The sequence below is a fragment of the Lolium rigidum genome, chromosome 3, assembly GCF_022539505.1.
Source record: "Lolium rigidum isolate FL_2022 chromosome 3, APGP_CSIRO_Lrig_0.1, whole genome shotgun sequence".
In the NCBI taxonomy this organism is placed as follows: domain Eukaryota; kingdom Viridiplantae; phylum Streptophyta; class Magnoliopsida; order Poales; family Poaceae; genus Lolium; species Lolium rigidum.
In genome coordinates this window covers 2,217,208-2,237,495 of record NC_061510.1, presented here as the reverse complement: position 1 = coordinate 2,237,495, position 20,288 = coordinate 2,217,208, and the positions used below count along the sequence as shown (strand labels likewise).

At 46.4% G+C, this 20,288-nt stretch overlaps 3 protein-coding genes across 3 annotated transcripts; all 3 read left to right on the top strand.

Moving 5' to 3' along the window:
* Positions 1–209: 209 nt before the first annotated feature.
* LOC124701090 (SUMO-conjugating enzyme SCE1-like) lies at positions 210–2,639 on the top strand. Its single transcript, XM_047233139.1, has 5 exons — positions 210–315; positions 398–481; positions 1,771–1,923; positions 2,009–2,122; positions 2,234–2,639. Exons 1-5 carry the CDS (start codon positions 244–246, stop codon positions 2,294–2,296), a joined length of 486 nt encoding a protein of 161 aa, XP_047089095.1. The 5' UTR covers positions 210–243; the 3' UTR covers positions 2,297–2,639.
* Positions 2,640–4,787: 2,148 nt separating this feature from the next.
* Positions 4,788–6,381, top strand: LOC124694174 (phragmoplastin interacting protein 1-like). Its single transcript, XM_047227191.1, has 3 exons — positions 4,788–5,175; positions 5,689–5,735; positions 5,832–6,381. The coding sequence occupies exons 1-3, from the start codon at positions 4,819–4,821 to the stop codon at positions 6,175–6,177; spliced, it is 750 nt and encodes a 249-aa protein (XP_047083147.1). The 5' UTR covers positions 4,788–4,818; the 3' UTR covers positions 6,178–6,381.
* Positions 6,382–15,535: 9,154 nt separating this feature from the next.
* On the top strand, positions 15,536–19,710 carry LOC124694173 (protein FIZZY-RELATED 2-like). The gene is made up of 10 exons (XM_047227190.1): positions 15,536–16,084; positions 16,230–16,352; positions 16,435–16,539; positions 17,328–17,507; positions 17,658–17,720; positions 17,820–18,014; positions 18,639–18,740; positions 18,830–18,892; positions 19,000–19,068; positions 19,164–19,710. Exons 1-10 carry the CDS (start codon positions 15,536–15,538, stop codon positions 19,221–19,223), a joined length of 1,509 nt encoding a protein of 502 aa, XP_047083146.1. The 3' UTR covers positions 19,224–19,710.
* Positions 19,711–20,288: the final 578 nt, after the last annotated feature.

Here is a 20,288-nt window from a genome sequence, read left to right as displayed (position 1 = left end):
TTACCCGCACCTTCTGCACCCACTGACACGGTGGGCACCACCGAGACAGGCCCCACCGCTTGCCTGATGTAGCAAACGAAAAGGTCACGGCGAGTTTTCCATTTATTTTATCTGCAGAAAAAACGGTGGGCGGAGTTAAATATACGGAGGCGAGGCGACCCACCGCACGCGCTTGACGACTTCACTCTCCCCCGAACCAAACCGGAGCGCCGCCGCCGCCGCCGCCGCCGCAGCTTGCTCGCCATGTCGTCCGGGGGGATCGCGCGCGGCCGCCTCGCCGAGGAGCGCAAGGCCTGGCGGAAGAACCACCCCCACGTGAGTCTCGATCTCGTACCCCCCTATCGCAGATGTCGCGTCGCCGACGGCTGATCTGTTCCCCTTTTTCTCGTCCGCGCAGGGCTTCGTCGCCAAGCCCGAGACGGTGGCCGACGGCACGGTCAACCTCATGGTCTGGCACTGCACCATCCCCGGCAAGCAAGGGGTAAGCAACCGTCCCGCCCCGCGCCGATCGATTGGTTGATTGGTTGATTGGTAGTCTCGAAACCCCCACCTACTGCTCCGCTCGCTTGATTCTAGATCGGCCCGGCTCGACTATTTCCCGTCAGCTTGATCAGATCTCGTTCGGCCGATTGAGATTAGGGCCTGCATCCGCGTCCCTCTGTACCCGTCAGGCCTTCCGAACTGGAGATGCTACATTGATTTTACTTATAAATCAATAAGCTGTCACTTTTTCCCCATATTAGGGCTTATCATTAGTTCGTCTGACCCTTCGGCGTGCATAGTGCTGTGGCCTGAGTTTTGGTATGGTTTGTTCACGCTTTCTTACCCGTTAAGCATGACCAACTTTACTGCTAGTGGTCAACTTCAGATTTGCTTCTACTACTGTTTCACGCCAACATGCAGCTATCTATAACCTGGACTAGAAACTTCATGCAAGTTGTCCTAGCATACCAATTCCTGCCAGCATGCATGTATAGCTACTTGACGAGATTGCTTCTAACAGGAAAGAACATTAAGTTAACGAATATAACATCTCTTTATAATGAGAGGGAGCCTTGGGTGAGAGCTAGTAGCTAGCTCCATCATTACCATGGCAAAAATGCCCATTTTAGTGTGAGTGTCACTGTTGACATCTACTTAGCATCTGAATACTACTCCTTTATACATAAACTTGTACATTGTTAGGTTATATGCTTTGAAAGGTGTTGTTAAGTGCAGTAACCACTGTATACCATGGTTGCAGTGGACGTGTGCAATGATCAAGGAAAGGTTAACTAGGAGTTAACTATATTGTGTGCAACCCCATTTGGTAGGAAATTTCTCGATGCTCTATTATTAACTTGGCCAAGTCACTCAGGCCCTAATAAAGTTGTGTTAGCATATTAGCAATGGTTCAGAATCTACAAACTTGAGTTCCTTCCAGGTTATTCCATTCTCTGGTAGCAACTGTTCTGTCTTAAGCTAATTTGAGGTGTCTACCGTCAACTATGAATATAAATGAGCCAGAGACTTTGAAACATGTCCATGATTTGGTGTGGCATACTAATATCATGTAGAAAACGATCTAAATCTTTTCCCTTGTCATTTAGGTCGTTTGAGTTCGGTAACGATAGTGTCTTAGTGATTTGGTTCAGGTTATGTTCTTGAATTCTTTCAGATATCAGCCTTGTGATCATTCACAATTTGTTGCTTCTCTCTTTACGTACAGAGTTGTAGACTGTTTGTAAATGCATGGTGTGGCTATAATGGTTTCCATCTTCTGTTTTGCAGACTGATTGGGAAGGAGGATACTTCCCTCTTACCCTTCATTTCAGTGAGGATTACCCTAGCAAACCTCCCAAGTGCAAGTTCCCAGCAAACTTCTTCCACCCGAATGTTTATCCTTCAGGAACAGTCTGCCTTTCAATCCTTAATGAGGACAGCGTAAGCTTGCCAACCATTTGTTAGCTATTATTTGTGTAATGTCAGAATTGATACCATTGTTTACTGTCCGATTTAATCCTTCCAGGGTTGGAGACCAGCTATTACTGTGAAGCAGATTCTTGTTGGAATTCAGGACTTGCTTGATCAGCCAAACCCTGCTGACCCTGCTCAGACAGATGGTTATCACCTTTTTATCCAGGTTAGTCAAGAGTGACCACAGTCAGGGTTCAGCTAATGCTTACTGGTGTCTAACTAGGCCTCCAAAATCATATCAGATATAGTCCTGTAGTAACACCATTTTGGTATGCAGGATCCAGCTGAATACAAGAGGCGTGTTCGGGTGCAGGCCAAGCAGTTCCCTCCGTTGGTGTGAGAGCATTCAGCATTGGCTGCTTACTGATCCATGCTGCACATCCGCCTAGTTCTTGCTAGATCTTAAATGAATGCCTCTGCAAATATGGAATTAGATCAAGTATAACCCGGAATAGGGTGCTAGATCTCTGAGAAGTATTTACCTTCATTGTGGGACCAATTGCGATTTAAGACCGTCTTGGTTGTAATCGGAATTTCTCAACTGTTTGAGTGCTTGTTTTGTGGGTTAATGTCAAACTTCGGTTTGTCCTGTTATCGGAGGAGGATTGTTCTGTGTGTCACTGCAGTTCTAAATGCTAAAGAACATATGTTTTTGGATGCAGCATTTGCCATGTATCTATATATGTGCTTGCCCCTCTTCTCTTCTGATATGTGGTGGATTGAATGTTGTGTTTTACTTAAACCTGTGTGTTGGTGTCGTCAACGAAGCATTTTACAGCGATTCATTGTATTAGAAAAATGACGATCTGAAGAATTGCTGTGGCATATGTTGAGTCGAGCTTGCACTCCTTGCATATGCTGTGCTTTCAGTCATCTTTATCCAGTCTACGTGCATTTCTGTTAATATATCTCCCTGTTATTGTATATATATACACCTCCAAACAAAATAGTATGTCAGTCTGTGTTTTGCACCAAGATATGCTCCTTATTTTTGAAATGCATTTAAAATGCATTTTATAATACTATAAAAAAAATCCAGCAAAAATGTAGCGTCTACATGTTGATGTTGTTTCACGAAAAACAGATATGTTTGTGTCATGTAAAAGAGAAAAAAATTGGTGCTAGAAAAAGTTCGTCGTGAGAAATCTCTCTGTCTTCATCTTTTTTATGCATGATAAAAAATCATTTTTTGTGAAAAGCACATGTCAGTATGTACGCACGAAATTTTATTCAAAATATATTTGGACATTTAAAAATATTTATTTTGGTAGCAGGAGCATATGTACATAAGATCAAAGGTGCATCTTTGTGTATGATGGTGTTTATATATGAAATTATACATCTGTGGCAACATCATTACTTTTAGGCCACAAAAGAGAATATCACAGGTTATGAAATTGTTTTGATCCTATTACCAGTTTGGGAGACGAAATCCTAATGTTATGGATATTGGGGACTCTCAACATAGTAAACTTTGGAAACATCTTTGGAGCCTGAATATTCCAGCAAAAATCAAGATTTTCGGATGGAGGGTCTTGCATGGTTTTATTCCCTGTCTAGGAGTGCTATCGAATAGGCATATTGCCCAATCTAGTCAGTGCCCAATTTGCAACATTGGATGTGAAGATATCCTACATACTTTGTTTACCTGCCCGCGTGCAAAACAGATTTGGGAGAAGGTGGGTATATACCAAGTAATCATGTCCTCTTTGCAGATTACTATGCCGGGCCCTCTTTTAATTCAGCATATGATCATGAATCCCAGTATGTCCCAATCTCTTAAGGGAATTGGAGTGGCCAAAATTATTCTAACTGGCGCTTGGTACTTATGGTGGGAAAGACGCCAATTTACTCACGGTGAGCAACTACAGCCTATGCACAGAAGTGCTATGTCAATTGGTGTTTTGGCGACAAACTATTGGAGAGCCAAAAAGAAAACTATTTAGAGTAAGAAGGAAGCTTGGGTCTGCACAAAAGAGGGATCAATAAAAATTAATGTTGATGCTGCTTATGATGCCGATCTAGGTACAGGAGGCATGGGTGAAATTGCTAGAGATTGCAAAGGAAAATTTATGGCGGCAAGCTGTAAGGAGATTCACTTCGTGGCGGATCCTTTCATGGCAGAGGCTTATGCTTTGCGTGATGGTCTGAGTTTGGCACAATTCCTAGGAGAGAATAAGGTTATTATCCAATCAGATAATGTGCAGGTCATTGAAACTTTGCTGAATGGATGCTTCTCTGCCACGTCTTCCTCGGCTATTTTTGATGATTGCAGGATTCTATCTGCTAGGTATAAGGAAATTCTGTTTGAGCATTGTAATAGAGAGGCAAATCAGGTTGTTCATGAGCTAGCTAGGCATAGTGTTATGAATCATGTCGATGAGTTTTGGGACAATGACCCCCCTAGCTTTATTTTACCAACAATGGTGAACGATGTAACTTCTATCTGATCCAAGGGCAGCAAGTTTTTTTACGCTCTCTTTTTCTTACCAGGGTACCGAAGGGGGCTGGAAGGTTTTTAATGAGGCGGCTTGCTTACCTGTTATAATATATCTGTGTTCAAATTTTTTTTTTTTTGATCCTATGATCCATCTCTGGCAACATCATTACTTTTAGGCCACAAAAGAAAACGAAATTTTATTTAGAAATACTTTTTGGCCTATATAAAAATGGAGAATTCTAGCAGTTGTAGTACTACTTAGAGTAAACTCAATCGACGGTGTGGATCTCATCTCCTGCCGTGCTGCTGGAGCGGACTACACGCTACCCACCAACACCAAGCCAAGCAAGCAGAATAGGGCAGGTCATTGTCTCGGCGGCGGCGGCGCGAAGGCAAACATCGGAAGGATTAGGGTTTAAGCCATGGCGGCGGAGGACCAGGCCCCGCGAGCGCGAGCCCCAGCCAACCCCGACAAGACCAAGAAGCGGAAGAAGCCCAAGAAGGACAAGTGGGGCCAGCCCATCGCCGCCGCGGCCGACGAGCCGGCGGCACAGCAGGTGCACGAGACGCCGGAGGAGCCTGCCGCCGAGGCGGAGGAGGCCGGGGAGCGCTCGGAGAGCTATGAGTGCGGCAAGGTGGTGGCGAGCGGCATGCCGTACACGACCACCGAGGAGGAGATCCGGGGCCTGTTCGACAAGTTCGGCCCCATCCGCTCGCTCCAGCTCTCCCGCTTCCCGGACTCCGGCAACTTCCGCGGCCTCGCCTTCGTCACCTTCGAGGTCAATACTGAACTAGTAGTATACTGCTGTTATATCTGTCATATTGAATTATTGATGCCGTGGCAATGATTTTAGAGTTCATACAGTGGCACATCAGGATTTGCTCTAACTTGCCCCCCACCAGGAGGTTTAGAAACGAACTAACAATGGCCGGCCATTTGCAAATTGCAACAGTTCGCGTTTTTTTCTTTTGCCTGAATCAACTACATGCCGGGACGACAAATATGAACTTACACCCCACTTATTGGGAGTATACTTAGCATTTAGCAGCATAGTGTTTGTAGGCGTCGCCTGATTGTTTCAGGTTGTTGAATGAGCTATGCACATTATGTGTTAGCCTAGGTTTCCATCCTGATTTGTGATTTTAGGGCTGACTGGTTGAATTCCTCATGTTATGGAGTAAACATGCTATTGCTGCTCTCTCTGAAAACTACTGACAAAACTGAAGAAATATGGAAGCTGAAACTTATAACTGGGTAGCTTTAATTCTGATTTTATTTTACTTCATTTCAGTCAGACGAGGTTGCCATGAAATCTCTAGAGCTGGATGGACACAAAATGTAAGTCCCTGCCGAGCATGTCTGTTCATTTCTCTTAAAGTCGTGGCGGCATGCAGGCGAAGTCCCTTCTAACTGATACATGTGTGGCTTGTCCAGGGGCAACAGGTTTATGAGGGTTGAAAGATGCAGAGTAACTGCGAGCTCGAAGAGGCAAAAGAAGTCGGAGCACCAATCTGATCCTGAGAAGCCTGATGGCTGCCTCTCGGCGTATGTTGGCAACCTCTCATGGAACATTACCGAGAAGGACCTGCGAGATTTCTTCAAATCATCAAGGATTGCATCGATAAGGTTTGCCGTCGACAAGAGGACTGGAGATTCCCGTGGCTTCTGCCATGTCGATTTTGAGGACGATGAGTCGCTTGAGAAAGCTGTAGGGATGAATCAGTCTGAGCTGCGGGGAAGACCTGTGAAGATAGCGTATGCGATCATCAACAGGGCCTGAAGGCTAGCTGGTGCTCATAATCCAGCATTAATGAGCTAGCGAGCTTCAGTCTTATGGTCCAGCCCCCTAGACTGTTTCCATAATGTTTCTATAGAACCTGGAGTTATGTCCGTGTCATTTTCACCAAATGCTTGTCAAATGTAATGCTTGTGTAACAAATGCTTATTGGAGACATGTTATCAATCTAGCAACCTTCTCTGCTCACTGCACTTCATTTCATGAAAGACTTGCTGATACATTCCTCTGTCCAGCACAGCTGCGACGATTTTGTGCCTCTACTGAAATGCTTTCCTAGTTCAAGTTGATGCTGAGGCGGTGCTATAACAGGTAGGAGAGCTGTGCAAATCTGTCGCTCGTATGTTTGTTAGAAACGTCAATCTGTAAATACTTTTGGCAGGTAATTGCTTGCAGGGAAAGTTCGTTTTGGTTAATTTTGACAGTGTTCCTCAGGCACACCTACACTCTCGTCTTCTGTGATCTTTTCGGTTCTTGGTAAGAGTGTCTCTGATGCTCTACTTAGACAGTACTACCTCGAATTATTCATGTTGGAGACATGCGTGTCAACACGGATAATAGATTTGATTAGGGATAGGGTGGTTACGCTGTCTTTATCAGATTGCCCGTTCCTGGTGGTCCTAGTGCAGGAAAGATAACTGGAGCACATTGGGGCGAGGTTCTGACTACTGTCGCTTCATTTCGGTCCTTTGCATCGTGAAGCTATTATGCATTAGTGTGGTGCACCCTTCATCAATCTAAAGGTACCGATGATTGTTAATTTAGGATCTATCAGAGATGACCACCTTACTTAAGCATCTTTCTGCTTCATTTGGTACTGGACTACTGGGGTGGATTATGGCACTCACTTCGAGAGGGATTGCGATGGGGTTTAGTGAGATGTTAACCCCCGCACGAGGCGTATCGCTTGTCTTGAACATATTTGTACAAAGAGTGAAGTCTAATAGTACAACTTTTAGAAATGTATTGAAATCGTCAGATTCACCGAAGCCTCCTAACACCATCTTTGCAGTTGAGAATTGGGAGAGCCATCGAAGGCCAAATCAAATAGTGAAGTCTAAGAGTACAACATGGGGTGATATGTTTGTCTCACCGAATATTGGCTAACTATGTAGTGTAAGAAACATTTGTGGGCTAAATCTTATCAATCTACCACAAAACTTCTATCCTCACTACACTTGATTTTGTGGGAATATTTGCTGATGCATTTGTTCTGTTTGGCTCGGTTGCGATGTGTTTGTGCAACTGCTGAACCGCTTTTCCAAATTTAAGTTGATGTTGAGGCATTGGTAACCTGCGGTAGACTTGTCTACCGTATGTTTTTTAAAAACATCTGTCTAAATATTTGGCATGTATGGAGTACTACTTGTATGTTCCTCGGACAGGCCTGCTGCTACGATTTTTTTCTTGTTATTGTCACTGGTAATCTCTGATGCTCCACTTGACAGTACCATCCCAACCTGTTAATGTAGGAGACATTGCCGTGTCAACACTGGTATAATACAGTAGATAGATTTAATTAGGGATAGGGTGGTTACGCTGTCTTTATCAGATTCCTGGTTCCTGGTGGTCATAATGCATGAACTGAATTCACATTACTGTCGCTTAATTTCAGTCTTTTGGTGCAATGGTGCATGATGATTTACCCTTTGCTTGTAAAAGCTCCTGATTATTTAGCATCTCACTTAATTAAGCATCTTTAGGCCCCATCTGGCACCATGGTGGGTTATGGTAATCAGTGCGCAGATGGATCGCGCGCTCGCGGTAGGAATTATTGAGATGTTAACCCTGCACAAGAGGTCTTGCTTTTCTTGAACGTATGTGTCCAAAGAGTAAAGACTAGTAGAAGTACTCCTTACTTTTTCATGGCACCAAGGGAGTATAACATTTGAAAATGTATCGAGATCATCTGGTTCACCGAAGAGGCGAAGCCACTTTAACATCAATCTTTGCAGTGTAATTTTTTGTTGTTGAGAATTTTGCAGTGTAAAATTGGGAGAAGCACCGAGTGGCAAATCGAAGCGGGAAGGTTGGCGCTTGTTCCAAATGCCAAAGGAAGTAGCGGCCGGCCGGAGGATGGATAGCCAGAGAGCAGACGCGATCGCAGGTGAGGCTTATGTAGGCGATTTGCACAAAAATAACCTAAAGGTGAAAGGAAAGCACAGACTAACCCCCGGCGAAACTATTTCACCCATCTAACCCTTTTGTGTGGCGCCCCCCACGTCGGCGCCACACATGCCAGTGTGGCGTCCCTCCTGCCGGCGCCACTCTCCCAGCCGACGTGGCGCGCTTGACGCTGAGCTGGTCCGCCGATCCGACGTGGCAGCATGTGTGGCGCCCCTCCCATCGACGCCACACATGCACTTACAATTGCCCAAAACATATTGTGAGACAATTCGTCTGGGACTTAGTCGTTTTGGCGAGGCTCTATGTGTGGCGCCGATGCCACGGGCGCCACACTAGCATGTGTGGCGCCGATGCCGCGGGCGCCACACCGCGCCCGCCCCCAGCCCGACCCTCTCTTTCTCTTCTTTCTCTCCTCTCTTTCTCTCCTCCAACCGCCGCCGCCGGCCGCCTCTCCGCCGCCCCCCACCAAATCCTCCACGGATTGGACAGATCTGGCCAGCCAAATCCATCCCCATACAATCCTCAAGGTATTCCCCTTCGTTCCCCTTCGATTCATCCAAGATTTGCTCCGGTTTAATTCGTTCCCTTCGATTCATCCTAGATTGGAAATTTTGGTTGTGTTTGAACCATAGATTTGTATGCATGTGTTTGAACCATAGATTTCAACCATAGATTTGTTGGAACCATAGATTGTATGCATGTGTTTGAACCATAGATGTTAAATTTTGTTAGATTGTATGCATTGTATCCAAAGATGTTTGAAATGGCTATGGTGTTCTATCCCTAGATATGAATGTATGTGTGTATAGAACCTTATGTATGTATGTGGTGAAAAGGCAAAATTGGAGCTTAGCAAATGCATTCTATTGTCTTACATATGTCTATTATGTATGTATGTATGTATGTGGCGAAATTCATATGTGTGATGTATTTGGATATGAACTCTCATGTATGTGTGATGTATAGGTGATTCGAAAGTTAGATATATTCTCATGTATGTGTTGCTCATTTTTGTTAGTGGAATGACTCATAACATGGTTGTGTAAACATGTAGGATGGTGTGGCTTCTGGATGAAGAGTACGACAGGGAGCACCGAGCTGTTCATATGACGGAGAGGGGAACGGATCTTCACCCTTTGAAGATTCGTTACCATCGCACAGTGGATATACCTTATGACGAGAGGTACACGGAGTTCATCCAGCCTACCGGTCTTATGCCGTTCATATCCCTTGTAAGCCGTGGGGGGCCGAACATGAACGCCGCGGCACTCACCGCTCTTGTCGGCCAGTGGAGGCCGGAGACGCACACCTTCCACTTGAGGGCCGGCGAGATGGCCCCTACTCTCCAGGATGTTTCCATGATCCTTGGACTACCTATTCAGGGCGAGCCACTGTGTATGAACACAGCTTCTGATGGGTGGCACGGACAGATGGAGAACCTTATTGGCAGGGCTCCTCCGACGCCAGCAAATCCAAAGGAGAGAGTTCCCGCCGGCGCGTCTTTCTCTTGGATCAAGACTAACTTTGCACAATGCCCGGAAGGGGCCAACGAGGACACTCGGAGGACGTACGCCCGCGTGTACTTATGGTACATGATTTCGAAGACTCTCTTTCACGACAGTGGGGGAAGCTGGCCCATTGGTGTTGGGCTGAAGGCGCTTATCGTGTTGGACAACCGGTGGAGTTGGGGAACAGCGGCACTTGCCTACCTCTACCGGCAGGTGATGACTTGTTCTATGTACTATTTTCCTATAGTAGTGTGCTAGACAAAGTAGTAACCAAATGTCTTATGTACGCAGTTGGACGAAGCTTGTCGCAGGACTGGGAGCAGGACTGGGAGCGGCGGTATTGGTGGATGCTTGCTCCTACTTTCCGTATGGAGCTGGGACCGCATATCAGTTGGGCGGCCTAGGGTACTCAACGAGAGGCCATGGCCTCATTACCCGAACAACCCTGATCGGGAGCCCACTTGGGCATATCTTTGGGACTCAGTACACTGCGGAGTTGGACACTCTTACCGCTGAGCAGGTAACCGATCACTCTTTTGCAATCCTAGTTTTCATTGATTCTACTGGCATGTTCTAAATTCTGAAATATTTGTATGGTGCAGGTGGAATGGGAGCCATATGGTACCTACTACCGTATTGGCGCGGGGATGGCTGACCTCAACCGCAAGTGCACGGCGGAGGCCCCGTTCCGGCGGATGCGCTGCCCACTCATATGCATGTGGCTTGTTGAACACCACCGGCCGCAGAGAGTGATGAGACGAGTTTGGGCTGTATCAAGAGTGCCCACCTCGGTGGCAAGACACGGACAAGGCGCTTCATAGGTAAACTTCTGGAATCGGGCGACGGAAGATTCTCGATAGAAGAGGTAGAATCTAACTTCTTGATTCTTGCGGGCTTGATAGGCGACGGCGGAGGAAGATCACAAATTGGCCGATCCACCATAGCGGCCACATCGCAGCGTTCCAACATTGTTTGGAAGCGACACGGACTGCTGGCCCTCTGGAGATTGTGCCTCACGACTTGGCCGCTTTCAACAACTACCTCCAATGGTTCCATGAAAACACGCGTATCGAGTTAGTGAAGCGCGCGTATGCTGACTACATCTTGGACGACCCCATCGAGTTCGATGAGGTTGCGCAAAGCCAGCACGACACCTATGCTCGCGAGAGGAGATCGACTTCTATTGCTTCCGAGCTGAACTTCGTGGTAATGGATTCTCTCACTAAATAGTACATCATCTAGATTTCCATGTGCTCGCTTAAATTGTGTATGCTATGTTTTTCACAGCGGTCGGAGATCCAAAAAACAGCTGACGAGTGCGAGATTATGTGGGACCAGAGCCACAGAGATGAAAAGCCTGTCGGACCGTTGCGACATTTTATTAAGGTATGATCACCAACTTTGAATGTACGCAATTATGTTCTGGTGGCTTTGTAACCGTGAGTTCCATGACGCAGAACACTGCACGAAAGATGCGGCGGTTAGTGAACTTGCTAGGTTGCCGCGAAGGCGAAATCCCTACATCCTCCTCTTCGAAGAACCGCAGGTATGGACTATTTTGTTGCTGTCAAACATGTTCTTACTAATTTCAACTTTTGTAATCTCATGTGTTCATGTTTGTGAAGATTCCTCCTGACGACGACTTGATTCTGAGTCAAAGCATACCTCCAAGCAAGCCCCACGGTCAGCTTACCAGTTGAAGCCAAGGGGCAATGCTCCAAAACGGTACACTCCGGAAGATTATGTCAACCGAGGAAAGAAGGTTGTCACTGAGGAGGATGAGGGGCCGGTGCGGAGATCATCTTTGTCGAGGATGAGGAACGACGAGCCGTTCTCTTCGAGAGGAGGAGCGAGGAGGAGCGAGGAGGAGCGGGAGGAGCAGGAGGAGCACCGGGAGCAGCGAGCAACAAGAGCCACGACAGCGGACGAAGAGGATGGCCGTCCGGAAGCGGCCGGTGAGGACGACACGTCGAGGACGACACTAGGATGTGCTCCGTGTTGTTGTGAACTATATCTTCATAAGTATCGAATTGTGAACCCTATGTCATTTCGAACAATGTTTGTAATGCTACTTGTTGTTTGAATTTACTTGCTACGATGTAGACTACATCTTCGATATTGCTACTTGTTGTGTATGTTCGAGATTGGTACTTGCTTGTGTCCAATGAAAACTGTTGGAGTTTGGTAGAATTTTTACGGTTTTTAACACAAGTCAATGTGTGGCGCCCTTCACGGTGGCGCCACACTTGCAGTGTGTGGCGCCCACGGCATCGGCGCCACACATGCCAACTTATATCCGAGTATTGGGTCGAAAACATCCGGGGGCTCCGGACGATAAGTCCTTAACCGTTTTGGCGATGCTCTTTGTGTGGCGCCCGTGGCATCGGCGCCACACATGCTAGTGTGGCGCCCGTGGCATCGGCGCCACACATAGAGCCTCGCAAAAACGGCTAAGTCCCGGACGAATTGTCTCACAGTATGTTTTTGGGCAATTGTAAGGGCATGTGTGGCGCCGTTGGGAGGGACGCCAAACATGCTGCCACGTCGGATCGGCGGACCAGCTCAGCGTCGAGGGAGCCACGTCGGCCGGGTGTGTGGCGCCGACAGGAGGGGCGCCACACTGGTATGTGTGGCGCCGATGCGTGGGGCGCTACACAATGGTTAGATGGGTGAAATAGTTTCGCCGGAGGATCAGTCTGTGCTTTTATTTCAGTTTTAGGTTATTTTTGTGCAAATCGCCGGCTTATGTACCTTCTCTCTGGAAATAAACTACTCCTGCGATCCCAATTCCGATCATTGCTGATGTGCTATGCAACTATCTGAGGGTAAACGAAACATGCCATCCCATCGACAGCACGACTATCGTCAGATGGCCGCAAGGTTACGCGTGCATTCACTTCAGTACCGATCGAGTCCTGGCAAACGCACGTGGGCAGCTAGCGAGACGATCACTGCACTCTTTGTTTCTGCCCGGCAGCGCGGGGCCTAGCTAGGTTGTTTTTGTTTCATCCATGCTTCTGGTAGACATGATTTCTACTTACATCAGCTAACAATGTCGAGATTTACACTTCTACGACGACGACGATGCAAAGATTAGAGGAGTTGGACGTACGGACACGCTATATTTCCGTCAAGTTGTCGAGGCAGATCTCGATCTCCTTATAATTACCACCAGTTCACCTTCACCACACGCACCCAAGCAATTAAGTGCGACGTTGGATCGCGGTGGATGGACATGCCCCGTTGCCACGCCATGTTGGTCAGTCGTCAGATCTTGCGCACGCTAGCTTCTGCGAATCGGATGGATGATTCCTCATGATCTGCTGGCTCGTGCTAGTTTTGGCATCCACCGATCTAGATCGGGAGAGAACCGTGTAGCGCAATCTACCCGAACATGGGACGAACATCCTCTTGCGTGGAAGAACATGGCGCATAACATGCGTGGAATCCCTAACTAACCGCTGAAACTCCACAGTCGTGAACAATGCAGCATCTACCCAGATCCACAGTGTCAACATAGCAAAAGGAACATCGGTGTGGAAACTTTTTTTTCGTGAAAAATGGAAACACATTGGAAATTGAAACAGAAACCGAAAATGTTTTGGTTGAAGCGAAAACTGAAACGGAGATTTCAGGCTAGATTTGTTTTCTCGAAAATAAGCCCTTTATTACTTAACGTAATGGATGGCCTCTGCATAAATGGGATGCACACAGCCGCATAAATATCTGTTACAAACCACACTGATTTTAAAAAACGACCACAAAGTTCATGAAAGATAAAAGACTAGCTAGGTGGATCCAGCCGAAGGTCACACTGTCACCCATGTTTGGAAAAAATATCCCTCGCCGCGTCCTTCAACCGTGAAGATACCTCCGTAAAAAGGTCTCGATGCTCTACCCGCTGCAAAGGCACCCAAGAAAAGAGTATAGCTGTGCACAGGTAAATGATCAGCATAAAAGAGGAAGAAATATTATTGAAAATCTTGTCATTTCTACATAGCCACAACAACCAAATAATTGCAATCGCTTCCATCCTAATAAGACACTTGAACTTTACATCCACACCATTGAACCCTACAGGATGGATATAAGTTAGATCCTATTTAAACGGCTGACCATATAGACCTAGCAAACTTACAATGAAAGAATAAGTGTTTGATAGTCTCATCATAATGACAGAATGCACACTTTTCTACTTCCATGCCAGCTGCGTTTGACAAGATTATCTTTAGTGAGAATGACCCCACGACGAAGATATCACGCAAAAACTGTTGTTTTAAGTGGTATCCTCATCTTCCAAATTTTTGAATTATTATCGACCGAAATATCAGGCTGAATAAGAGCATTGTACATGGATGCTACTGAGAATAAAACATTCCCGGTAAGATTCCATCGAAACACGTTCACTCCCTACTTCAATTGAACTAACTCAAGACACTGTAACAATTCCTGCCAGATGGAACTCTCATTTTAGGGTAGATCCGCATGGCCCTTTTCCATTACACATCCTTGTCAAGCCGAACTTCAAAATGGCTCGTCCCGTAACCGGCGACCATGTAATCCTTCCCACATTCGAGGAGGGTTCCCACATTTTGATAAAATTGAGCACCGTGCTAGAATTAGGAAAGGGTTTTGTTGGTTATTTTTTCGACGTCTTTTTACATGGTTTTGGGGGTTCTCTTGGTTTCGGTGAATATTCGCACATCCCCACACCCGCGCTGTATTCATATATATTTTTAGCAATATTTGCTTGATTTATGCATTTGTTCTTGGTTCCAAAAAGAGTTATATGAAAAAAAAATGTGGCACCACTTTTCTCTCGGTTTTATCCCTTTGTTTTCGTCGAAATTGTCCATGGAAGCACGTCATCAGCAATGTAGCATCCACCTAGATCGACATCGCGAAACTAGCAAAACGAACTGGGATCATCGGCTGACGCCGATCGAGCGGTGCACATACATCACTGACGCCGCACGCACGGCACGCGGCCAACGCTAGTCCAGCTCGGACTCGTCATTACCCGGGGTCCACCCCAACCATCCCTTGGAAAACAACATCTGCATCTCGATGGATCGACCGAGGTCCTTCCTTGCAAGCTGGCTGCTGCCTGGCCGGTAATGGTCAGTACTCGATGCACATCTGAATCGGATTCATAACAAACACAGTGGCGATCAATAATCGAATTGTGTATCGGATTAGTAGCAATGGCCTGCAGTCCACTCATACCTTCTCAGAAGATAATACACAGACACACACAAGAAGAGCGTCCGATTTGCCGTTTTCGAACAGAACAGAGCGTCGAGATAGCAAGCCTTTTCGGAACCAAACAATGCCTTGTGTTGGAGTGCCACTTGGCTTCCAAAACCGGAGCGGTTCGTCCATCCATGTGCTTCCGTCCGAACAAAAAACGAAAAAGAAAGTTTTTGTCCGATTCAGAAAAGACCAAGATAAACTGTTTATTTTGTTAGGCTTGGGAACAAGATCTCCGCGTGGCCCACGGCGCAGCGAGAGGGCATAAATACGGAGCCATCGCAACAGGCATCCAACAGAAAGTAATAAATCCCAGTAAACAAAAAAAAAAGCAATCGTAGCGTGGGAAGGAGGAGAGAGAAAGCGCGCGAGCGAGCGAGAGAGAAAGAAACAGCATCCATCTCAATCGCGAGCGGCGCAAGAACCCATATCGCATCCCGATCCCCAATTCGCCCGCCATGGAGCACCACCAGCACCCGCCGTCGCCGTCGGCGGCGGACCCCAACTCGAAGCCGCCGACGCCGTCCTCCACCCACGCCGCGCGCCTCCCCCCGGGGGCGCAGTCCTCCTGGCCGCCCTCCTCCCCGTCCGGCGCCACAACGCGCGCGGCCGCGTCTTCCGCGTCCTCGGCGCCGTCCACGCCCGCCTCGCGCACCGTCTACAGCGACCGCTTCATCCCCAGCCGCGCCGGATCCAACCTCGCGCTCTTCGACCTCCCGCCCGCCGGCGCCGGCGGATCCGCCGCCGCGTCGCCCTACTGCACGCTCCTCCGCGCCGCGCTCTTCGGGCCCGACACGCCCGACCGCCTCGCCTCCTCCGCCGCCGCCTCCTCCCCTTCCTCCCCCTCCCCCGCCAGCGGCAACATATTCAGGTTCAAGGCCGAGGTGCCGCGGAACGCCAAGAGGGCGCTCTTCGCCGGCGGGACCGACGACGACGACCTCCGCTTCCCAGGCATCTTCACCGCCAAGGGCGCCGGGCCCAGGAAGATCCCGAGGTCGCCGTACAAGGTTAGTTTGTTAGCCTTCTTCCAATTTCATGGATCTCTCGGCGCGAAAGATTCCGTCTTTCCTCTTCGGCCGCTCTAAAGAGTAGGATTTGAAAAGCTGTGTGCTACTGAAAATGTAACGGAAATTTTCATTCTGTTGCTTCTAGGTGCTAGATGCGCCCGCATTGCAGGACGACTTCTACCTAAACCTGGTGGATTGGTCTTCGCACAATGTCCTCGCTGTTGGATTGGGGAATTGCGTCTATCTGTGGAATGCCTGCAGCAGCAAGGTCGGCGGCCAATGCAATCCTTGCAAGATTTCTTCGCTGAGACTTGGAGAATAATATACTAAGCAAGTTAATCACCGTGCAGGTCACCAAGCTCTGCGATTTGGGGGCGGAGGACACGGTTTGCTCCGTGGGCTGGGCGCAGCGTGGCACTCACCTTGCCGTAGGGACTAACCAAGGCAAAGTTCAGGTTAGGCGTTACTCCAATCTGAAATGATTAGATGATTTGTTCACGGCTCCATCAAATTTAGGATTACATTTCGACCCCAATTTTCGCCCAAAACAACTCTGGAAACAGTCTTTCGCCCCGCTTTATAAAAAAAAAGCCAAATGGCTGAAACCGAGACATATAATACAGTAGTACATTGAGTTGTGCAAATTTCGGAAATTTGCAATGCTACTGCAACATCCCAGTAGCCAGCAGGCTCTGCATTGCAGTACTTTCATTAGTTAGTAGATGATGGTATTTCCTCTTGATCCTCTTGCTCGCATCTGAAATGATTACATAACTTGCTCACGCCCTGCATTGAGCTGTCCATCAAATAATTCAGTGGAACATTGAGCTGTGAGAATTCAGGAAATTCTCGCAATACTACCACAGCTTACCAGTAGCCAGCACGCCCTGCATTGCTGTACTTTCATTGGTTACTGATGATAGTATTTCCTTTTGACTGTACTATCGCCTTTTAGAAAAAATCACTCAGATACCACAGTAAAAAAAATCGCCTTTTTATAGAAAAAATCATGAATATACACCAAGTCTTACCATTCAGATACCATTGTATGCTGGTTATAATTGAGTTCTGTGCAAAACCTGAATTACTGTAAGCGCCACATTGAAATATGTTGAAGTAAATTTGGTCCCGTTTAGCTCATATCCCAGTTGGTAAAATTGACCAATCCTGTTGGCGTTAGTTATTTGTAGAATAATTTTACGTTCCAATGGTGTACTGTAACTGTGATTCTCGTCTTATGTAGATATGGGATGCATCACGATGTAAGAGAATGCGAACCATGGAAAGCCATCGCATGCGAGTTGGTGCTCTTGCATGGAACTCTTCATTGCTTTCTTCTGGCAGTCGCGACAAAAACATCCTTCACCATGATCTCCGTGCTCCAGACGACTACGTTAGCAAACTTACTGGGCATAAATCTGAGGTAATATTTTCTTAACTATTCATATAATGTGGCATCTTATGTTGACCATTACAATCTTTTATCTGTTTGTCCAATGTTTGAATTATTCTATCAGTGCTCTATTTTGCAATTTCTAATATTGCTTAATTTATAAATTTCTGAATTTTTCAGGTTTGTGGGCTCAAGTGGTCGTATGATAACCGTCAGCTTGCTTCTGGTGGCAATGACAACAGAGTAAGATGCATGTCCATATGTTTCGTCGCAATGAACTATGTGGCACTTCGATTTCAAGATGTTTTTTTTTCTGCTCATACCTTTTGTTTTCTGTCCCAGCTTTTTGTTTGGAACCAACATTCAACACAACCTGTGCTGAAGTATACTGAGCACACAGCAGCTGTGAAAGCTATCGCTTGGTCACCTCATCTAAATGGCCTTCTTGCATCTGGTGGAGGAACTGCAGATAGATGCATACGTTTTTGGAATACGACCACTAATACGCACTTGAGTTCCATGGACACAGGAAGTCAGGTAATTCGCTTGTCTATCCTCTCAACAGTTTACATGCAGCCTTTTTTTTCTGAATTTAAGTTGGGTCTATACTTTGATATTCAAATATCATGATCTGGATACTTTTGGAACCTCTGGACTTTATTCGTACAAATGCATTTGTTTCCTACAAAAATAATCAGAGAAGATCTAGGGTATGTGTTTGTATTGTGGCCAAAGTGTGCCCTACCAATTTTTTAGTCATGACTAAAAGGTTGGCTCCTGTTTGGATGGTTGCCAAATTTCTGGCATGCCAATGCTCCACTACCAACTCGTTCATTTTTCGAAGCCAATTTTGGCCAACTTGTGGGCAAGGAAAGGCTTAACCAAATTTTTGGCTAGCCAAAATCTTGGGTAAAAACCAAACACACTCCTAGACTGGCTGGCCTCTGCATACTTGAACATATATAAAAAAAGTATGTGCCATGAACTCTTTTGGAAAATAACGTGGGCAATACAATATCTCCATAAGTGTCGAGAAATTTGATGTTTCAATTGTTCACGTTTGAGACTGTCAGATATTATGTGTTTTGAAGACTTGTGGATGTGGTAGAACTAAACATGCTGCTTTTTTACATGTTCTCATGATGCTAAATGTCTTAACAGGTCTGTAATCTTGTGTGGTCCAAGAATGTTAATGAGCTTGTTAGCACACACGGATATTCTCAGAATCAGATAATTGTGTGGCGGTATCCAACAATGTCAAAGGTATGCCCCAAGTTTATTGTGTAGCTTAGTTATTCCATACCTTTTTTCTGTTTTGTACTAATTGAGGTCAATTCTATCCCAATTTGCAGCTTGCCACATTGACAGGCCATACATTCAGAGTATTATATTTAGCCATCTCCCCTGATGGACAGGTGAAATTCTCTCTTTGAACCATACGGACTTGACTTTTTTTTTTGGTTCTGTTTGGGGTGCCTGGTGTAATTTCTTCTCACTGTTTTTTCAATCTCGATGTGAACAGACTATTGTTACCGGTGCTGGTGACGAGACACTGCGGTTTTGGAACGTGTTTCCGTCTCCCAAGTCCCAGGTACTTGCTTATTCTTGAAATGTGTGTTTGATATCTATATAATTACACCTCAGGAGGCGTTATTCTAATCTTCTTGCCCCACACTTATGTTACAGAGTGCTGACAGCTTAAGTAGCATCGGAGGCACATCATTTGTTAGGAGCTACATCCGGTGACCCGAGGAAAATGCAGTTTTGCCAAGCTTGTAAGATTATCACATCGAGTGTTGATGATCACCAGCACCATTTCGTTCCACTTGTAGCACCCGTCCCTGCCTCCTCCGGATCGTCAGCCATCAGAGGCTAGCGCCGTTTTAGAGATAGCACAGCACAGGATGATTGGCTGGCTTGCGCGGGATCCGGCTGAAACTGTACATAGTTATTCAGGGGCGGCGACGTCGCGGGAGTGAAAGATGGCAGATGTTGATGCACAAGAAACATGGACCATCAAACTGTTGCATTGCCTAGATTACCACGACCTCTTGTTTACGTTCCTATTGGAACTGTCCGACGATCAAATTGTTTCTAACATTGACTGACGCTTGAAGCCCTTTTATTTTATTCATTCTGTTTTCTTCTTAGGACAAATTCATCATGTTGTTTTAGAAATTGAGAAATTGAGAACTGAACCATACTGGTCAGGTTGGCAAGGCCTGTGAATTCAGATTTGTGCCATCTCTTTTGTTGCCAGATGGGCAGGTGGTGAAAATCCACATGTTTATCAACTGATTTTCTGGCAGCATCAATATACTGTTTGCAATCGCTGTTCTGCCCGTGATGTGACACTGATTAATTGGTTCTGGTTGGACGTCGCGATCGGACAGTACAGGATAGCCCTCCCGAAAGGGCAATGGAAAGATGTGGTTATGTGGTGAGCCGCTAGGTCCCCGTGAACACTCGTATCTGTTGTGAGATTGGTTAGCACAGTTGGGTGGTACTTGCAAGTTGCAGCACCGTGCACAGCTAGAGGAAATATTCCATCGCCATTGTTAAGAAAGATGCTGCCGGATTGGGCCATTAGGCAAGCATGTTTTAATCACCAACAGCTTCTCTCTTGAGTTTGTTATAGCTATTACCTATTACACTCCTATCATCTTTGTTGAACTGTCCAAGAACTTCTTTCGAGGGATCGAGTTAGTTTTCAGATGGGTCTCTCTCTGTAGGACAGGGAATGTGAACAGGTAGGTTTACCAATCATGTGTCCAAATGTATGATAGAAACTATGTTCCTTTTCCTCCTCCT